The sequence below is a fragment of the Saccopteryx leptura genome, chromosome 3 (assembly GCF_036850995.1).
Source record: "Saccopteryx leptura isolate mSacLep1 chromosome 3, mSacLep1_pri_phased_curated, whole genome shotgun sequence".
NCBI classification, from domain to species: domain Eukaryota; kingdom Metazoa; phylum Chordata; class Mammalia; order Chiroptera; family Emballonuridae; genus Saccopteryx; species Saccopteryx leptura.
In genome coordinates this window covers 233,673,606-233,695,286 of record NC_089505.1, presented here as the reverse complement: position 1 = coordinate 233,695,286, position 21,681 = coordinate 233,673,606, and the positions used below count along the sequence as shown (strand labels likewise).

The window sequence follows — 21,681 nt, the reverse complement described above, 5'->3', positions numbered from 1 at the left end:
GTCTAAAATATCACTATTCTAATGTTTTAATACACTGATTTTTCTTTATATATATTTTCATAATTTGTTACTTGTTTTTAACATAAATGCTATCATAAGCCTACTCAGATATGGTTTTTTAATTTTATAACCTATAATGAAAATCATCTACTGTAATATTCCAAGGGAAAAATATGTATTATCACCACTGATACTGAGCACGTTAAAAAATCTGGCATGCAGATCAGGTTGCTTAAAACGGAAATGCATACTCCATTATCCTTCATAAACTTTTCATCAATGTTCAGCATAAATATCACTTTCTTTGTGCTAAATCCAGCAGTATGTCTTCTTATTTAAGAGAGATTTTATATATATATTTATTTTTTTATAATATATATATATATATTTTTTTTTTTTGGTATTTTTTTTTTCTGAAGCTGGAAACGGGGAGAGACAGTCAGACAGACTCCCGCATGCGCCCGACCGGAATCCACCCGGCACGCCCACCAGGGGCGACGCTCTGCCCACCAGGGGGCGATGCTCTGCCCATCCGGGGCGTCGCTCTGTCGCCACCAGAGCCACTCTAGCGCCTGGGGCAGAGGCCAAGGAGCCATCCCCAGCGCCCAGGCCATCTTTGCTCCAATGGAGCCTTGGCTGCGGGAGGGGAAGAGAGAGACAGAGAGGAAGGAGGGGGGGTGGAGAAGCAAATGGGCACTTCTCCTATGTGCCCTGGCCGGGAATCGAACCCAGGTCCCCCGCACGCCAGGCTGACGCTCTACCACTGAGCCTACCGGCCAGGGCCTATTTTTTAAAATTATAAAGCATTTCAATCAATGCTAAGGTTAATCATATGAGATACAATATGACATAGTTTAATAATATCATACATGATCTTATCAGAGTACAGTACTTATAACCATGAAGGTTGTGAAACTTAAAAAAAAAATGGTTCTATATTAAAAACCTGAAAATGGAGGACAGTACTAAACCTTGTGGCATTTATTTATGCTGAAATTTTTTTTCAAGTGGCAATACTTTTGATCATTTGATTTTAAAAAAGCAGAACAATTCAATAGCATATGACCAACTCTAATAGCTTTAGATCCTACACTACCTATTATTTAATAAGTAAGAATGTAAGGATGTCAAAGCTCCTTTCAAGGAGGACAGTGTTTCTAAATGTCAGTGTTCCCATAATTACTGAACATCATCTCACATATTAGAAGGTAAATTTCTAGAATGGAAGGAAAGATTCTGTTTCTGAACATTTCCAGTAACTAAGTTCTCCTGTCCTGCTCCTCACGGGTCCCCCTCATGTTCCATTCTCTCCACCCCTCTCTGAAAATCATCTCATGCTCACCTTTGTAAATAAAATCTTCGTACCAGACAAACAGGATTGGGCAAAGCCAGACAGTGTAAGGAGACAACACAATAAAGAGCTGGAAAGGGAAGATGGCCGATAAGAAGACCTCTGGGCACAGAACTGGAGGAAGAGCCCGAGGCCGTTGTTGCCAAGGAAGAGAGGCACTTCTTACACATGACAGGCAGCTGAAGGGGGTGGGAGACATTTAAGACTCAGAAAAACATAAAAAAGATTTTAAAGGCTTTTTCCAGTAAAATGTTTGTCATTTTGTGTAATATGCAATGTTTGCCTTGAATCTGACACTGTTCAGAGAGAGAGATGTGGCAGTTGAGCTTTATACAGGTGACATAGGCATCATTTCTGAGGCGTAATTTTTTTCTGTAAAGAGAGATGAATATAAATAATCCATGAGAACTTTAAAACATGCTCTAGAAGAGTCCCCACTTTAAGCTGTCCTAAATTAGCATCTTTAAAATTTCCCACTCTAATATTACTAGAACAGTCTGGCCAAAAACTGTCAAAAACACCATTTCATGTAAGGGTCAAGAGAATGAAAATATTCATTTCTACAGAAGGTATCAAAACTAACTTCTTGCAAAAATAAGAAAAGGGGGGGGGAGGCTAAGTTGCTGAATAATCTAAAAGGAAAATGTATCATCATCAAAGAAAAATTTTTTGAGAAAGTTGCCTAGGGACCAGTCACCAGTGTGGTGATGGTCTCACAGTGTATACATTTGTCAAAACTTATCCATTTGTACACTTTAAATGTGTACAATTTATTATATGTCAATCTACCCCCCCCAAAAAAAAAAAGAAAAATGGAAAAAAATTATCCAGGCTATAGATGCATGGACACAGTGTTCATCTGTAATTCAGAAGGAATACCAGTTTTCAGTAGCACTTAAAAATTTGTAAAGTTACACACTGCTAAAACACATACACAGATGCACTCCACCCATACTGAATAAAATATGTAAAATTTAACATTTCAAATTAAAGTAACATTTATATTAGGGTAATGGAAACAAAATGAACTTTTAGCAGGAATAAGATGGCCGCATGCAGAAAGTGGTTGTTGATATAGAAGGAGGGTTGGTATTTCTTGGGCCTAATGATCCAGTTTGTAAATTTTAAAATTGATAGGTTTATAAGAAGAAAAGAGAACTTTCATGTATTTATACCTTCAGCCATTCAACAAGTATTTACTGAAATTTTACAAATATTAGGAATTGCAAATCATTGATCAGTAAGAGACACATGATATAGTCTCTATTACTTTATACTCTGGCAAGGAAGAAAGTAAACAATCAATTCAGCACACAAATATTAAACTATCCTTTGGAAACTGACAATGAAAAGAGCCATGTCAGGAAAGGTTTCCCTGGGAAAGTGTACTTTGAGCAGGTGTATGCAGAATGAGTCATCCTTAACTGTGTAAAAGAAAACAGCATGTATAAAGGCAGCTAAAAAATGGTTCTTTTGATAATTTTTTTTTTGAGAGAGAGAGAAAGATAAGAAAGGAGAGAGATGAGAAGCATCAACTTGTAGTTGCATTACTTCAGTGGATCACTGATTGCTTCTCACATGTGCCTTGACCGGGGGGCTCAAGCCAAGCCAGCGACCCCTTGCTCAACAGAGACCTTAGGCTCAAGTCAGAAACCTTGGGATCATGTTGATGATTCCACACTCAAGCCAATGACCCCACACTCAAGCTAACAAGACTGTGCTCGAGCCAGATGAGCCCGTACTCAAGCCACTGGTCTCGGGGTTTTGAATCTGGGACCTCAGCATCCCAGGTCAATGCTCTATCCATTGTGCCATCACCACTCAGGCAAAATGTGGTTCTTTTGAATAATTAAACAGGAATTCATCTATTTAAGAGATATTTAGAAGTTAAAATCTATGGGACTTTATAATACATTGTATTTGGAAGGAGAGAAAAATGACAATGATACCAAGATGTCAGCACTGTGCAACTGGATATCTACATGTGGCATTCATGGGTAATGAATGCAGGAGGGAAGCCTGGCTAGAGAAGATTTCTGTTCTGATTTCAGGGTGCCTCAGAATTTTCAGCTCAAGATGCCAAATAGACAAATGTTTTCAGAAAGTAGCATAGGAACCAGCAGTTGCCAGGAACTGGGGAAGAGGGAAACAGGGATTTTTGTTTAATAGGGATAGAGTGTCAGGCAAGATAAAACAGTTCTGGAGATTAGCTACTCAAAAATGTGAATATACTTTATACTACTAAAGCATACACTTAAAAACAGATTAATATACATTTTTTTGTATATATTTTAACACAAAAACTTTAAATGTTAATAAATGGCATTTTAGCTAACTAGTTAACTATATTATTGATCAATTCATTGATAACTAGATAGCTAGATTCTTGAGGAAAATTGTGACCTGAAAATATCAACTTGGGAATCATACAAAGCAACAACATCTTTACATGACTTGAGTGATTCTTCTCCTCCCTCCATCCTTAACATGCTGGTGTTTGTTGACTCTAGCTAGATGAGGTCTTCTCATCCTACTCTCCCTGTCTAAAGCCTGAGTCGACACAAGAGTCTGTTTTCATCTGAGAGAAAACAACCTGAGGACTCTGAAGTAAGAGCAGCCATGGAGTGCAGCTGTGCTATAACGCCACAGCAAAAAACACCTCTATTCGTTTCTGAATCTGATTCTAGCAAATACTAAAAACGATGAGTATAGGCGGAGAGGGAAAAAAATAACATGACTCCTTGGAGCAAATATACATTGATTCCAGAGAAAAATCCATTGTTTCCACATCCCTCTTGAACGTTCTTTTTTTTAAAATAAGCAATTAGCAACTTTTTGTTGATTGATTTTAAAGACACAGAGAGAACAAAGGAGGGGGGAGAGAGAGAGAGAGAGAGAGAGAGAGAGAAGCATCTATTTGTTGTTCCACTTAGTCGTGCATTCGCTGGGCACTTCCCATATGTAACCTGTCCCGAGATCAAACCCACGTCCTTAGTAATTCAGGATGACTTTCTAAGCAACTGAGGTAACAGGCCAGGGCCAACCATGTTACTCGCCTACCTTGTTTGCGTACATCTTCCACAGCAGCAATCAATTCTTCTTTGAGATCTTGACTCTCCTTGGCGATCTGTTCCCCCTTTTCCAGGAAGTTCTGCGTGGCTTGCTCTACAGATGCAGCCAGTACATGGGCTTTCTTTGACCTCCCTTTCTTTTTACCAGATGGGCCTTTGTTGCTTGTGTTAACAAGGGTCGTCACCTTAAATATGAAAGGAAAACTGTAAAACGACTCTGTAAACTATCTAGAAATAACATTATCATCTCCTAATTTTGAAATATCCTTTGTTTAACAGATCATGAAAGCAGATCACATAGCTTCAACTGAAAGAAAATGTGGAATTATACAAATTAACACTTATATAAAGTCATTAATTTCAAGCAGAAAAATAAAAGTATGTGAACATCAGGAGAAGCAGACTTGCCAGTAGTTCAAAGTTCCAGTTCCCTGGAGGCTGTGCTTTTGCAGGTGGGCAGACACAGTGTTTGTTGGAGTGACCAGCCTCTGGGAGGGAATAAAATCAGACAAAGTGCCAAATTGCCTCTGAGCACTGAGACAGGAAAAGCAATGCTGATTCCTGGATGAAATATCAGGGCCAGGTGAATGAACAGTTAATAAACACTGGGCCACCAGGACCCAGTCTTTACGTGTCACCTACCAAGGACTTCTGAAGATTATTTCTACTTCCCATTTCATCTTTTAAAATCAAAATGGTAAATGTAATCTGAGAGGACTGCATGATTCAGTCTCAACATTTGGTTAGCCAGCTAAAATTCTCAGAGTTGAAATCAGATTTGCATTATCCCTCCTTGTCTAAGTATCATAATTTGGATACATATCTCAACTGCCAAACTTCTTTTAGCACTGTATTGAGAGCTATTTAATTTGCTAGCAAATATTTTATTATATTTTTCCCCTTTTTTCTTTTTAAATGAGAGGAGGGGAGATAGAGAGATGCACCCCAACTAGGATCTACCCGACAACCCCTGTCTGAGGCTGATGCTCTGCTTATCTGGGGCCGTGCTTGCAACCAAGCTAATTTTACGCCTGAGGTGGAGGCTCCAGGAGCCATCCTCAGCGCCCAGGCCGATGTGCTCAAACCAATTGAGCCACAGCTGCAGGAGGGGAACAGGGAGAGAAAGGGGAGGAGTGGAGAAGCAGATGGTCTCCTCTCTTGTGTGCCCTGACCAGGAATCGAACCCAGGACCTCTATACAGCGGGCCAATGCTCTACCACAGAGCCAACCAGCCAGGGCCCAGGGCCACTTTTAATATATTTTAAACAACCTGTTATTGCCTATAGAATTCTGGACCTTTATTTTCTCCCAGTGAGAAGTTTGGGATGGCAATGAAAGTAATGTTCCCCATTCTGCTCAGCAAAAGTTGCTGGTCATTGTTATCCTGTATTTGAATCAGCTTCATAAGCATGTAGGCACTATGGCTTATTGTCATTGACATTTGTCCTGCTTAGCAAACAGATTTTATTGGAGCTTATTAAGAAAGTTATGCCATAGAAAAGTTCAAAATACTGCAGTTTGTGCTGTTTACGCCAACTCTGAGAGCAAGCCAAGTGATTATTAGTCAAAGTCACAATTAATGTCTAGTTAATTTATGGGGCAGGAGTTCACACAAGAAAACATATTAAATAAGTGTGAACTAAGATGATAAACACAGGTAGAATAGATACTTAAGAAGTGGTTAATACAATATTAGGAGACTTCATAGTCAGCTTTGTTTTGATTGCTAATTAGATGGCATGAATTAAAGGACCCTATAAGAACATTTAAGTACAACACTATACACACACACAAAGAAATGTGAAGTTACTACAAATAAGACTGTTAGGTAATGGTTATTAGTTGTAAAATGTGTATGCATACATTATAGAATTTTAAGTCCCGCCCACAAACTGGCAATCATCAGAAGAAAGACAGCCGGTCACAAAAGGTACCTTCAGGGGTGCAGGAGTGTTCTTGGTAATGAGGATGGAGTCTAACACGCGACCACAGAACTTTCCCAGGGGCCTCAACTACCCCAACTTGCCAACTCCTGGAAACACAGGCCTCTAAGTTAACACAGCAAACATCTCAAAGATCTTTCTTTAAATACATTTTTATTTTTTATTGAATATATTTGACATGTAACATTATATGAATTTAAGATATACCATGTGTTCATTTGATATGTTTTTGTATTGTAATATGATTGCTGTTGTAGCTATGTTCAGCAGCTCTATCGCATTCCATAATTATAGTATACAAGTGTTGTCTATATTCCTAATACTGTGCAAAAGATCTCTTTTTAGGTGAGGATCTTTATTAAAGAAAAATATTGCTATTCTCATTGATATCTCACCCTTCTCATTTTATACATAATTTTGAGAAGTTTTATGATCTAATATTTTATTCTCAAATGAGAAAAAAATAAATGGGGAGGGTGTTAATTTTAGGCATATTGACAGTATTGGGAAGTAAAATCTGATAGTAGACTGACCTGTGGTGGCTCAGTGTATAAAGCGATGACCTAGAACGCTGAGGTTGCCAGTTCAAAGCCCCAGCTTGCCTGGTCATGGTACATACAAGAAGCAACTACTACTACTATGAGTTGATGCTTCCTGATACCTCCTTCCCCCGCCTTTCTCTCTGTCTATCCTCTCTCTAAAATCAATAAACAAAATCTTTAAAAAATAAATAAATAAAATAAAAGCTGATAGTAAATCTACCAAAATTGCTAAATGACTATATCATGGGTTCATTTTTGTAAAGGCAAACATTTCAATTCTTCTGTTACCTCATGGTACATTACTGTGTGAGCACTGCCTAGGTAATGCTCATAACAATTCAGGATACAGTGTCAGTTACATGGGGGGAAAAATAAAATAAACATGAAATATTCCCAGGCAGCTTCTAAGAAAAATGTGATTACTTTCAAATGAAGAAAATGAATCCAATCCTCTTCTAGTAAAAGCTTTCTTTCACGCATGGGTGAAAGAGTATGAAGCATAAAAGAGAGGGTAAAGGGGAATGATGGGTTCCATAACTGTTCACGCTTAATCCGTTTAGGTAGAGAAGTAACTGTCAGTTGCACTGCGAGTCAGTGTTTTGCTGGAAGACAAAGTCAACAAATTGAAGTAGCCCCCGCTCCCATCCAAGGTTTTGCTTTTCATGGTTTCAGTTATCCCTGGCCAACAAGTCCACAAATATTAAATGGCAAATTCCAGAAATAAACCATTCATAAATTTTAAATGGCGTGTCTTTCTGAGTCGCATGATTAAATCTCAGCTGTCTTGTCGTGTCCCACAGGGATGTGACTCATCCCTTTGTCCAGAGTACTCATGCTGTCTATACTGCCACCCTCTAGTCACTTGGCAGCCCTGTAGGTTTATTCAATTGATGGTATCACAGTGCTTGTGTTTAAGTAACTCTTATTTTACTTACTGCATGTTCACATAACTTTCATTACAGTATATTGCTATAACTGTTCTATTTTGTTAGTTATTGGCATTTATCTCTTATTGTGACTAATTCATAAATTAAATTTACCCTAGCCATGTATGCATAGGAAAATCAGCATATATGGGGTTTGAGACTATCCACAATTTCAGGCCTCTACTGGGGGTCTTGGAACATATCCCCCATGAATAAAGGGGTACTACATAAATATTATAAAGGCAGACACTATATTATATCATTACATACAGAGAATATGATTCTAGCATGAAAATGTAAAAGAACTAAAAGTCAAACTATTAGAAGGAAGAGCGAGGTGGCAAAATACTAGGTAAATAATAAAGATCAAATAAACCACAGTCACCATTGAAAAATCTAGTTTTAAATATCATATTACCAATAACCATCAGTTTTTATTATCAGAGATAACCATAAAACAAAATATAGAATGTTGCATAGAGAAAATTTTAAGGAAGAGCACAGATGATTATTTCAATAATAAAGGACCTCGCAATGAAGCTCCAGAGGTAGCAGGTATTTTTGTATAAGGTTACATCTCCGGACTGACTGATACGTCTTAAGGAGACGGTACCTACAGACTTTTAAGTGCCAATTACAACTTGAGAGCAGTCTTACAAAGTATTCTTACTCTGTGAAACTCCTCGTTGGATGCTCTGCTTACTCCTTCCCCAAGCAGACTCTCTTTCTAAACCTCACACCAACTTCCATCCAAAGCAAAAGTCATTCAAGATTCACACCCTCTCCTTTCCTCTCTAACAATGCTGGAGCACATCTTTTGTGCAGTAAGGAAAAAGGAAAGAAAGCAAGACCTTCCAACAACAGAGACAAGGAGCAATCGCATGAATGTTGACATGTAGGAAAGGATAATGTTTTCCCAGCCAGTAAGGAGACCAGTCCTACTCAAAGAGGAAGGCTGTATATGAAGATATAGGAAGTAAGGCTAGATAGATGTGGTGGAACAAAACTTTGAAAGGCAAGTAAGTAGTTTAGATTATATTAGTCACTGCCAATTTTTTTTTTAAATATTTTTTTAAAGTTTTTTTTAAATTTTATTTATTCATTTTCAGAGAGGAGAGAGAGAGGGAGAGAGAGAAACTGAGAGAGAGAAGGGGGGGAGGAGCTGGAAGCATCAACTCCCATATGTGCCTTGACCAGGCAAGCCCAGGGTTTTGAACTGGCGACCTCAGCATTTCCAGGTCAACGCTTTATCCACTGCGCCAACACAGGTCAGGCCACTGCCAATTTTTTTTTAAGAGAAGCATATGTTCAAGTGCCCACTTTCTCTTTCCAGTCTTTCACAGCCCACTAAATTTCACTTTCATCCACACACCTCCTATAACAGAGCCCTCTTCAACTGATATCTCACTAAGGTACTTAATAAGTTGCCAGAATCAAATTAGTTTTATCTTATCATACCACTCTACCACATTTAGTGCTATTGACTCAATTATCCTTCCTCCTGGAAATATCTCCTAGCTAATTCTCTTAGCAATAATCTTTTCCTTCTCCAAACCCCCGTAGTTTTAAAAAGGACATTATCTACCATCAAATTTACTTTTCTCTCTACCCATTTTTATCTTCTACCCTCCTATGTCAGGAAAGACATGCTGTTACCACTACCCCTTTAACTAATCTTCTGATCACATCTTCCAGAACTCTGTTTTATTAGCTATGTCAACTCTTTTAATCTTGAACATCCTCCCCCCTATAGGCTTCTCAATCTCAGCTCAGAAGGATACATGACTTCTCTCTAGCTGCACTCCAAATATTTCCTCAATATCTCTGTGTCTCCTCAAAGAAGAGAAAAAATCATACGGCTCATAGAGAAGAGTGTAAGGGGTCAAAGGACCTAGGACATCAACATAATGATGGTCCCAAGGAACCCTGGCCAATGAAAAACCTCAGCAATAGCCACAGCAAGGACACCTTGTTTTCAGATATGTTGATGTTGTGATCTGAATATAAAACTGTGAGACCCAGGCTGGTCTAGACAGATCATCATTAATATCATAAGTATAGATCCTCCATTTCTGCACAGGAGCAGTAAGACAGAGCTCAATCCAGTTTTATTCTTTTATTTTTCTTGCGATGTGTTTTACTGTAAGACAGTTTATCTGACCATGACCAACTTGATCAGCTCTATGCTTCCAGGGTCTCAATAAACACAAAATACTTCTTTTTCCAAAATAATACACAATAGTGAGGGTACAGGGGCACTTTGTCTTGACAACCCCCTATCACATCTGCCCAGAGCCAGAAATGGTATAAGTTTTCTAAACTTCCCCCATATGGCCATCAATTAAAAGTCAGTTCTGGGCCCTGGCCACCGGCTCAGTGGATAGAGCATCAGCCCGACATATGAAAGTTCTGGGTTCAATTCCCAGTCAGGCCACACAGGAGAAGCAAATATCTGCTTCTTCTCCTCTCCCTCTCCCCCTTCTTCCCCTCTTTTCCTCCCACAGCCAGTGGCTCGATTGGTTTGAGCGCTGCTCCGGGCACGGAGGACAGCTCCTTGGAATGCATCAGCCTCAGGAGCTAAAAATAGCTTGGTACTTGATTATCAGCCCCAGGTGGAGTTGCCAGTGGATCTCAGTTGCATGCAGGAGTCTGCTTCACTATTTCCTCGCTCCTCACTCTCCCCTCAAAAAAAGTAAAAGTGAGTTCTGGAGACATCCTTGTCACCTGGGGCTTGCTAGAAACATGGAACCTCAGGCCCCACTCTAGACCTACTAACAGAGAGTCTGCATTTTAACAAGAACTCTAGATCTAAATTTGTATGCTCATAAAATTCTGAGAAGCTCTGAATTTTAGGACTATGATTATCAGACTTCATCATGCTGTTAGAAGACGAATATCCAGATCTTACACTGCTTCTGTTGAGAGAGGTCTGGAATAGGCATTCTGTATTCATCACATGAAATTATAATCTATATAGATTGTGGATTTTCCTTTCAGAAACAGCAGTTTAATTGAAGCAAAAAGAGAAATTACTTCTAACAAGTAGACTCTTGCTCTATTTTAGTTGCCATGACATATCAGGAGTCTTAATAAGAACCAGGTTGATGAAATTGATCATCTGACTCTTGCTGGGAGACCATCTCCTACATTAAACAATCACAAGAAATTTAGAAAAGTGAGAGCACACAATGAGAATGCTGTGAACCGAGGAACTATCTGATCCTCAGAGACCAATGAGAGAGAACCAAAATCTAAAAAGAAAAATAACAACTCAGACATTGTTTTGCTAGATTCATCATGCACTTTGCAAATGTAAGTAGTAAGTCTTTGTGTCATTTACTGTTGGCATTGTTCTAAAATATTTCATTTGCCATAATTACTCAGCTCACATAAGACTGAGCTTTGATTACTATATAATCTAAAAAAAAAAAAAGAAAGAGCTTAGTGAGGTGAATATTTGAAAATAAAATGATCAAAAGGAACTTGGTTATTCCAGGAGAAACTGAAAAGTCTAAAACATATCTGAATTTCTCCTAGCTAATTATCGCTATAAAGAAAGCCTAAATATAATGTATTGCATTTATGTTATTATTTTTTGCAGATGCACACTTACCTCTTAATTAGAGCGACTAGGCAAGCCTTCTCACCCTGTTGCTTTGGTATACATTTCCAAAATACTCTGTCTTAAAGAATATAATATAAAGAAGTAGAATTCAGACAGTAACCCCAGAATAGATATTCTATGATTGGGTATTGAGGTATTTTTATGGCCAAGCTAAGTAGCCAGTTATACCTATATTAAATTTTATTCCAGGCTGAACTTTCTGTATATATAATTTGCAGAGCAGAACAATGGGGAGGGGGTGGATTGTCCATTCATCTTGTAGGTAAGAAATGATTCAAACTTATTTCCTAGGAAGTATCTCAATATTTCCTGTGAGCCCAGGTGAAAGAGGGTGGCCTTTTCTTTAGGCACACATTCTTCAGAAGGAACTCAGTTTCCCGTAGCAGGCATCCCCAAACTACGGCCCGCGGGCCGCATGTGGCCCCCTGAGGCCATTTACCCAGCCCCCCCCCGCCGCCGCACTTCCAGAAGGGCTACCTCTTTCATTGGTGGTCAGTGAGAGAAGCACTGTATGTGGCGGCCCTCCAATGGTCTGAGGGACAGTGAACTGGCCCCTTGTGTAAAAAGTTTGGGGACCCCTGCTAGAGAATACTGAACTAACGCTTTCTCCACTCCCCATTAAGTCATGCTGTTTCATATGTAAGTAGCAGCAGAGAGGAGTTCCAAGTCTCAACCTCCAAATGAGACAGTCTGGATTCACTGCTATCCAAAAGCTTGTCTGAGAGAAACAGCATTTACTTTGCTGGAAGGAAGTTCAGTTTATCTCTCCCGCCACCTATTGAAAAATCTTAACCACATTAAATTAAAGCAGATAAACAAGGAGAAATTATCCTGGACCCTGGTGGAAGTTTTTACTGTCATAATATGCTACCATGTACCTCAATGGAGGGATATTACCACTTAGAGTTTTAGGAAACTCACTGTGTATACTCTAAGGTTATTGACAAGATATTATTCTTCATATTATATACAGGGAAATTTATGTATGACTTCAGTACCAGGAATATTGGACTTTCTCATTAGAAACTAGTTTGATATTATTTTGTGGGCATTGAGTTGAGTAATAAATCATTTCCTTTTTACACTGACTTTAAAAAGTTCAACCCAAATTTGCGGTCTCTGCTCTAAGGAATAAGATTCAGTAATTATTATTATTGTATAAGTCCCAATCTTTGCTCCTTATCAGTACTTATATTCATCTTGCTTTTTTTTAATCACTTTCCTTTAAGGTCTGTTAACCCTCCAGTGCTTTATATATCCTTCAAAGTCTCCTTAAATCTTTTCTAGAAGATGCAGGGATATGTTCAATTCTGTCAACCCTAAGATACATCTTCTTTTCTGGATACTTTTGCATTTCTAAAATAAGGATGAATCTTACAATCTATTTCATTTAAAAGATTTATTTGATGGTACTTTATACTTTTCTTAGAGGTACTTAAGATATATATCTTACAATTTATGTATTTGATAAAACATGCTAGATCAATCACAAGAAACAAACTGGTTTAAAAGATATGCTGACAACCTAGGTTTTCCTAGACTCCACACATCTTTCAATGTCTATACTCACAGCATTGAAAAATGATGCTCAAAAGTAAGACATTGAAGCAATGCCAGACATTCTCTGAAGGAGCAATTGCTTAGAATCAGGGGTGTTAAGTGAGTAAGAAGGTGTTTGTGTTTTTAAACATCCTAAATATTTTAACCATCAGTGCCCATCTGGGGAAATCCCATGCTGTTTCGAACGTCCCTGAAAATTAAAGAATGACTTAACTGTGTTCATGATTCACTCTTCTGTATTTATTGAAGTTAAAATAAAATGAAACAAATATAACTAGGCTGTTCTAACAAATCTGAAACCATAATAAAAAATATTTGAATCAACATTATGTCAACTAAAGAATTCAGTTGGTCAAAACTTCCATTTCCCCCCCAAATTTATCAAATCTTCTACTACAGTCTTTAACCAGACCACTTGCTTTGGCATTTTACTTCTTGAAAGTTAGTGGACTCGCCTGACCAGGTGGTTGCGCAGTGGATAGAGCGTCGGACTGGGATGTGGAGGACCCGGGTTTGAGACCCTGAGGTCGCCAGCTTGAGCACGGATTCATCTGGTTTGGGCGGGCTCACCAGCTTGGACCCAAGGTCACTGGCTCGAGCAAGGGGACACTCGGTCTGCTGTAGTACCCCAGTCAAGGCACATATGAGAAATCAATCAATGAACAACTAAGGAGTCGCAATGAAGAACTGATGTTTCTCATCTCTCTCCCTTCCTGTCTGTCTGTCCCTATCTGCCCCTCTCTCTGACTCTCTCTGTCTCTCCCATAAGAAAATAAATAAATAAATAAAGTTAGTGGACTCCAATACAGAGTGCACATACTTTGCAGAGATAATGGACAGTCAGTGGGATGCAGGAAAACTACCAGCACTCTATCGGTTTTTGTCTAAAAGTATTTTTAAAAATTAATTAAATCAAACTAATGTTTCATATAAGGCCTTACTTACACCAGCACCAGCACCCCATCCATACATCCGTCTGGAGTCACATGTGACAAATAGGTTACCTTGAGGGAAGTGGGCACAGATCCAAAGAGCTGGCTGTGGTGGTCTCACGCCTGAATGTGGATCTGGTTATGGAGATTAAGCATTGACTGATTTTCGAAAACACACACACACACACACACACACACACACACACACACACACACAAATGGACCAGAAACTTAAAAATATTCCTGCAAAGAAACTAAAGCTTGAAGAGAATATACAAGCTCAGTGAACTGTAAGAAAATGCATAGCTGACCTTCCTTTTACACTTAACACAAGCTCTTTGTGAGCCATAGTATGAGGCTTAAAAAAAAGAAAGGAAACAAAGACAATCTAATCACAGCTGAGAAGTTGAAATATGTATTTATATCCATTATTCCTAACAATGGCTCTTATTCCAGTTTCCTTGGGATGTTAGCTACTAATGACCTAAAGCAATGATGATTTGCAAAGCTTTTAAAAAGTTAAGCATACAGAAAATTTAGTCGTTTTAGTTATATACTATACTTTTGTTTTTAATAAAAAGTAAGTTGATTTACTCTTTTTATTATTGTTAATGGAGATAACTTCATGGTGCTGTCTAACCCACTTCTTTTCTTCCTCTGGTCACAAGACAAGCTGCATCAAATGACTGAATTCTAGGTGATAGAATGTGAGCCTCAGTCAAGTATGCTCTTCTCAACCTGGTCCATGCAAATCCTCCTCCATGTTTCTGCCCCCAATCTGATGAATTTGAAAGCCATATGTTGCAGATTGTAAAGCCACAAGCTGAAAGGAGCTTAAGTCCCTGAATTTTACCTTGGAAGAGAGTTGTGTGTTAATCAGAAAGGCTCTTTCTGATATTACATAATCAGAAGAAAACTTCTATTATGTCAAGACTCTGAGATTTTGAAGTTTATCTGTTAAAACAGCTAATACTAACTATATCACTGTATTATTTATAGTTAATAAATAAAATATTTTAGAGTATATATCATTTTTAAATGCTTATATTTATGTGTTTTTATTGAGGCTATAATTGATGTACAACATCACGTTTGCTTCTGGTAGTGTAAGGCCAGGGGCCACTGCCATCGTGGCCAGGCACGTGCAGCTTCCCATTAGATTCAGGCAGACAGTAAAGAAACAGTGGAGCCAAAAAATGGTGGGCCATTCCTTTAGTCTAGCCTCACAACTGGCCGCTGAGTAAAAACACACAGAGCACCAAAACCCACTCACACATTCTTTGGTTCCAAAACCAGTAGAATCTTTTCTGGTTTTTCCTAGAATCAAAGGCCCCACCAGTCTCAGTCAATTCTGATTCCCCATCTGCCAACACGGCTTCTTACTCTGCAAAACTCGCTTCTCTCTCTTTCCCTTCCATCTTGGCTTCTTCCTCCCCTTCTCCTTCTTCCTCCTTTTCTAGAAAACTACCTGGGCCCACAAAGACCTCTCCTCCAGCACACATTAGCATAACCAAGCCCCTTACCAAGATGGAATGCAATTAGTAGTTTCACCTGGGCAGTGTCATTCACGTGGACAGCACCATTGTTAATAATAAAAGTGAGCAAACTCAGAAATCATATTTTTCAAACTCATTTGCCCAACAGGTAGACAATATAATTATTTGATGAATAGACATATGGCAAAATGATTATCACAGCAAGTCAAGTCTATCATCATAAATAGTTACAATTTCTTTTCTTTTGATGATTTTAAGATTTACTTTCTTTTTTTTTTTTTTTTTTTTTTTGGTATTTTTCTGAAGCTGGAAACGGGGAGAGACAGTCAGACAGACTCCCGCATGCGCCCAACCGGGATCCACCCGGCACGCCCACCAGGGGGTGACGCTCTGCCCACCAGGGGGCGATGCTCTGCCCCTCCGGGGCGTTGCTCTGTTGTGACCAGAGCCACTCCAGCGCCTGGGGCAGAGGCCAAGGAGCCATCCCCAGCGCCCGGGGGCCATCTTTGCTCCAATGGAGCCTCGCTGAGGGAGGGGAAGAGGGAGACAGAGAGGAAGGAGAGGGGGAGGGGTGGAGAAGCAGATGGGCGCTTCTCCTGTGTGCCCTGGCCGGGAATCGAACCCGGGACTTGTGCACGCCAGGCCGACGCTCTACCACTGAGCCAACCGCCCAGGGCAAGATTTACTTTCTATGCAATTTTCAAGCATACAATATTGTATTACTAACTAGAGTCACCATGCTGTACATTCCATCTTCATAACTTATTTAATCTATACTTGGAAGTCTGTACATTGCGACCACCTTCAACCATTTTGACTTGCTACCACCCACATCTCTGGCAACCACCAATCTGTTCATTGTATTCATTAGTTCATTTATAAAGAAGATTCCACATATAAATAAAATCATATGGTATTTATCTTTCTGTGTCTGACTTATTTACTCTAGTATAATGCCCTCAAGAGCCAACCATGTTGTCTGAAATAGTAAGATTTCACTCATTTTATATTTATACATTTCATCATATATATATGTATATATATGTGTGTATACACACATACACACACATATTCCTTATATATATTATATAAAATCTCACATTTTCTTTATCTAGTCATCTATCCATGGACAAAACATAAGTTTTCTCCATGTTTTAGCTATTTTTAACAATGCTGAAATAAATATGAAGGTGCAGATATCTTTTTGAATTAGTGTTTTCATTTTCTTTGGATAAATACTCAGTGGAATGTTAAATCATATAGTAGATGTGTTTTCAATTTTTTGAGGAACCTCTATACTGTCTTCTACAGTGGTGACACCAATTTATGCTCCCTACAAAACAATGCACAACTATCTCCTTTTTCCACAAAGTATATATATTTTATAATAAATACAATGTATTAGTTCCGGAATGCATGCTTATTTAGAAAATCTCACGCATACACACACACACACACACACACACACACACACACACATCTTAAATTATTCCTTTTCCCCTTTCCTTTGGACCAAAATGGCTAATAAAACCCAAGGCATAACTAAATACACAGCACTCCAGCACAGGCCTGGTGGTTGGACACAAGCTTACTACACGTTCATTCCATTATCACTGAAACCAAAGTTATGCTTGTTTTGAAGAGATTACATCACTTACATGCTAGATACAGCAAAACACATTAATCAGTTTGAGAAATCAGAAAAAGCAATTCAGAAACCAATCAACCATGTTCAGCAAACACTGGAGAAGACCAGAGAGATAAAGACCTCCCAGTAATAAGCAAGTCTAAAAGCATCAAGGAAATCATAGTTGCAACACAGGTGATTCAATCACATTAGCACCATGCTCTCTTATATTTTATTTATTAAAGAAAATATTTGTTACTACTAAGTATATTGAGTAGAAACAACTTTCAAAAACAACAGATGCCAAAATGAAGAAATCTTGCAATAACCTAAAAAACAACAAAAAACAAATTCTAAGGTGGACCAAGACATTTTAGCATAAATCATGCTGATTTTAAGTTGACAAAAATAAAACAAAACAAAACAAAAAACAAAACAAAACAGAGAAGAATCAAACAATCAGGCTATTCAGATACAAGAATACATGGCATTATTTTTTTATTACTTTAACTTAACATCTTAAATGTATTTAAATAAATTTCTTCAGCAGGAAGGTAGAGCTATAAACCTCATCTTATGTAATAAAAATGATTTATTCACTTTTCTAACTTTTTGTAATTGGCATTAAATGCATCACCCCCCCTTTTATTTTTCCTGAAGTTGGAAACGGGGAGGCAGACAGACTCCCGCATGCGCCCAACCGGGACCCACCCGGCACACCCACCAGGGGGGCGATGCTCTGCCCATCTGGGGCATTGCTCTGTTGCAACCAGAGCCATTCTAGCACCTGAGGCAGAGGCCACAGAGCCATCCTCAGCGCCCGGTCCAACTTTGCTCCAGTGGAGCCTTGGCTGTGGGAGGGGAAGAGAGAGACAGAGAAGAAGAAGAGTTGGTGGGGTGGAGAAGCAGATGGGTGCTTCTCCTGTGTGCCCTGGCTAGGAATCAAACCTAGGACTCCTGCACACCGGGCCGACACTCTACCACTGAGCCAACTGGCCAGGGCCGCATCACCCCTTTTATGTGCATGTGTGTCACTCTCACACACACATATATGCATCTGTACAAAATGGAAAATATAGACTGGAACCCCTACCATGCTGCACTGACCTTTATGGTTTTGCCATACTGCACATATTTTTAAAATACTGTGTCAAATTCCGGGTCTTGGTAACTAGGATATATTTTAAGTGAAAATTTTAAGCCATCTTTGAGAATTACTGAGAAGGAGCTTTAGATTTGTGATAAAATCATAAATAAAGTAACTAGAATTAATAAAAATGAAAAAATGAAATATGAAAAAATGAAAAAAACATATAAACCATTAGCATTTCTGGGAACAGAATGAACAGCCTCACAACAAGGCAATAATACTTGCATGCCACAGGGAGATACATTTTACCCCAAACCTACTCAGTCTAGGAAAAAAAATGTTTCCTTACTAGCATATTTAAAAACTATTTCTTCCAAACCTAAAAGCAAATTAATCCTACCAAATTATATCCTCTTTTCTGCTGTTGTTTTGTTTCTACTGTAGAATCAAAACAAATCACAATTACTAATGCCCTTCTATTCCTTCCTTAATCACATACTAAATAAGCGCTCTCTAAATATGCCTCGCTTGTTTCTATGACACACATAGCACGTGTATGTGAGAATGGTAAAGTGGAAGTATTATCCCTATTACTCAGATAAGGACATCAGAACATGGAGAAATTTGTCTGCCAGAGGTCAGGAAGCCAATTATAAAAGAAAGTTTTAATTTGTCTGACACTGGTAGTTTATTACCTTAACATTCAACATATATTAGCCTCATTTTATATACAGTACAAATTTCTAAAACCAAAATAAACTATATTTTATAGCTTGCAAATAAATGGATGTGGTCATACAACTTCATTACAGATGGCACGCATGACATACCCCTTTTTAAAACATGCCTGTGTTTTTCAAAGAAATAATTAACATAATCTAGTGACATTTTCTGATTTCGATATTTAAGTGAGCATTATGATTCTCCCATTAAACTACAAGCTACTAGTAAAATGCCAATGACTTGAAAAAAAACACCACACTGACATTTTACTTGAGGGGTCAACTCTTTGTGGATAGAATGCCAATCTTCCATGTGAACACACTGCCTTATTGTCTGGCTGCATTCCTTAAGCATCACCTTTCAAAGGCTTCAAGGTTCTAAGAATTTTCATGAAATAAAAAAGGAAATGAGCAGGTTGTAATTATTTTGTCAAGAATTTTCCTGTAAACTCATCTTTGGACAATTCACAGAAAAGACAGCAGCTCATTTTCTAATACAGGATAGCATTTCTCTTTACAAAACGTATTAGCATTTCTGATCTTGCAGAGGGGGGTCTCAGTGACCTCTGCTGAAGCAATACCGCAGAGGGGAATGTCAGTAAAAGGTATGGGCATGGGGCAGCGGAAAGAATGCCAGCTTGGGAGCCTGCTATGCCTCATCTGGGTGAGAAATTAGTGAATCTCAGATTCAGGTTCCTATTTTGAAAAATGAGGGTAATTATATACACCTCATAGAGATGTGGTGAGTTTTAAATATGACAGCTTATTTAAAGCCCTTAGCTCTGTAACAAAAGAGATGCTTCAAAAAATAACAATGAACAAACAAGCCAACTGTCCTGGACATGAGGTCAGAATACTTGAACTTGAGCTCCACAGCAGTCACTTATTAACTATGTAATATTGAGGTCAGTTTAACTCTTTGAGTCTCATTTGTTTTTCAGCCCTCACTTAAAAATTATCCCTAAGTTACTTCAAACTCTTATACTCGATCTGCTAATAAAATAAAGTTCTTGACTCATGGTTCAGGCATGTAAGTCTTATACATGTAAATATCTGAAACCTATTCCCTTTCACTGAGGTAGACTCAATAAATGGATGAGCATTAATTTAGCAAAGAATTTTCTGATGTCAGAATCTAGGCAAATTATTCTAAGGAATATCAGAAATCTCCTTTTTTTTGGAATGTTCCTAAGAAATTGGGTAGTTTATCTAAGGATGTTCTGAGTCTCCCGGGGAGCTTTGCTGATCCCTAGGAAAAGTGCTTCAGCCAAGTAGTTTATGAAATTCCTCAAAATTATCTTTAGAAATGCATTTTATTTTTATGTATTTTTATAAACTTAAACTGAGTACACCTGTATAGTATCATTAAATGGGCTTGACTGTGAAGATTAATTTAATTTTTTATTAGTAATGCATAATCCATGTGCACTTATCTTCCCACTGTGTGGAGGATAGTTCAACAGTTTTTAAAATTAAATATTTCCGGCCTGACCTGTGGTGGCACAGTAAATCAAGTGTCGACCTGGAATGCTGAAGTCACTGGTTTGAAACCCAGGGCTTGCCGGGTTAGGGCACATACAGGAAACAACTGCTCTCTCTCTTCTATCTAAAATTAAATACTTCTATTTCAAAAATATATATATTTTTAGCAATGTGCTAGTGATTTTGAGAAGCCAGGGCTTTGCTGAGCCAGGAAATCTTAGGCAGGTGTTTAATTAGACTAATTAAGCAACATGTATCACTTCCGGTTTTCCATTTGCTCTTTGTAAATGTAGATAAGCAACACAACTGATTGCCTAATTAGACCATTTAAAACTGACTCACTTTTTTTAGACTAAAAATTATTTTTAACCCACAATCACAAACTTAAAACATAATAATATGTGGTTGAAGTTCTACATATTTCTCTTTTTGATCTATTATTTTTTAACTTTTTTCATATTACCTTAACAATATTAATATAGGGAATAAGTGTAATGAAATGAATGTATTTTCAGATATAACAGGACATGTTTACAGCTCTCAAAGTTTTCTTTTCAATTTTTATTTAAAAAATTAATTTAATGGCATGACATTGGTCAATAAGAGTACATAGGTTTCAGGTAAACAGTTCTATAGCATTTGAACTACTGATTGTGTTGTGTGCCCATCACCTAAATTCAAATCATTTTCCGTCACTGTATATTTGTCCCTTTCTAATCCCTTTACCCCCCCCCCCAAAGATAAGGAATATCTTCTCTTGCCTGACTCATTCAAAAAAAATGAAGATACTTAGTTGTCCTAGGGAACAAATCTGATAAACCTTCCTCATTAGCTTTATAGTCACTTAAATCAACTATGTATAAGCCTCTAGGTGTTTTAACAAATTTCAGATGGAGAAAGGCAAAACATATTCTCCCATTTTTCATCCTTCTTCCTCTAACTGTAGACATTAAGGACACACCATTAGTTCAAGTTTAAATAATCGAACTACACAACAAATCCAAGTCCATTTTTGGGTCCCTCGAAGTGTATCTATCAGGCGTCCCCAAACTACGGCCCCGCCCATGCCACATGAGGCCCCCTGAGGCCATTTATCAGGCCCCCTGCCGCACTTCCAGAAGGGGCACCTCTTTCATTGGTGGTCAGTGAGAGGAGCACTGTATTTGGCAGCCCTCCAACGGTCTGAGGGACAGTGAACTGGCCCCCTGTGTAAAAAGTTCGGGGACCCCTAAATATGCTCCTGAATATTTTGAATTTGACTTTTTCCTGGGCCAGCAACAGCAGACAATACTCTCTCATGATGCCTGGCAGCAG

At 38.4% G+C, this 21,681-nt stretch overlaps 1 protein-coding gene across 4 annotated transcripts in view; it reads right to left on the bottom strand.

The window, feature by feature from the left end:
* CTNNA2 (catenin alpha 2) overlaps nucleotides 1–21,681 on the bottom strand; it is a 1,214,276-nt gene that overhangs the window by 960,452 nt on the left and 232,143 nt on the right. For all 4 annotated transcript variants that reach the window (XM_066377864.1, XM_066377865.1, XM_066377862.1 and 1 more), the window contains exon 3: nucleotides 4,412–4,607. In XM_066377864.1, coding sequence (XP_066233961.1) covers nucleotides 4,412–4,607 — 196 coding nt within the window. The remainder of the gene's footprint in view (nucleotides 1–4,411; nucleotides 4,608–21,681) is intronic.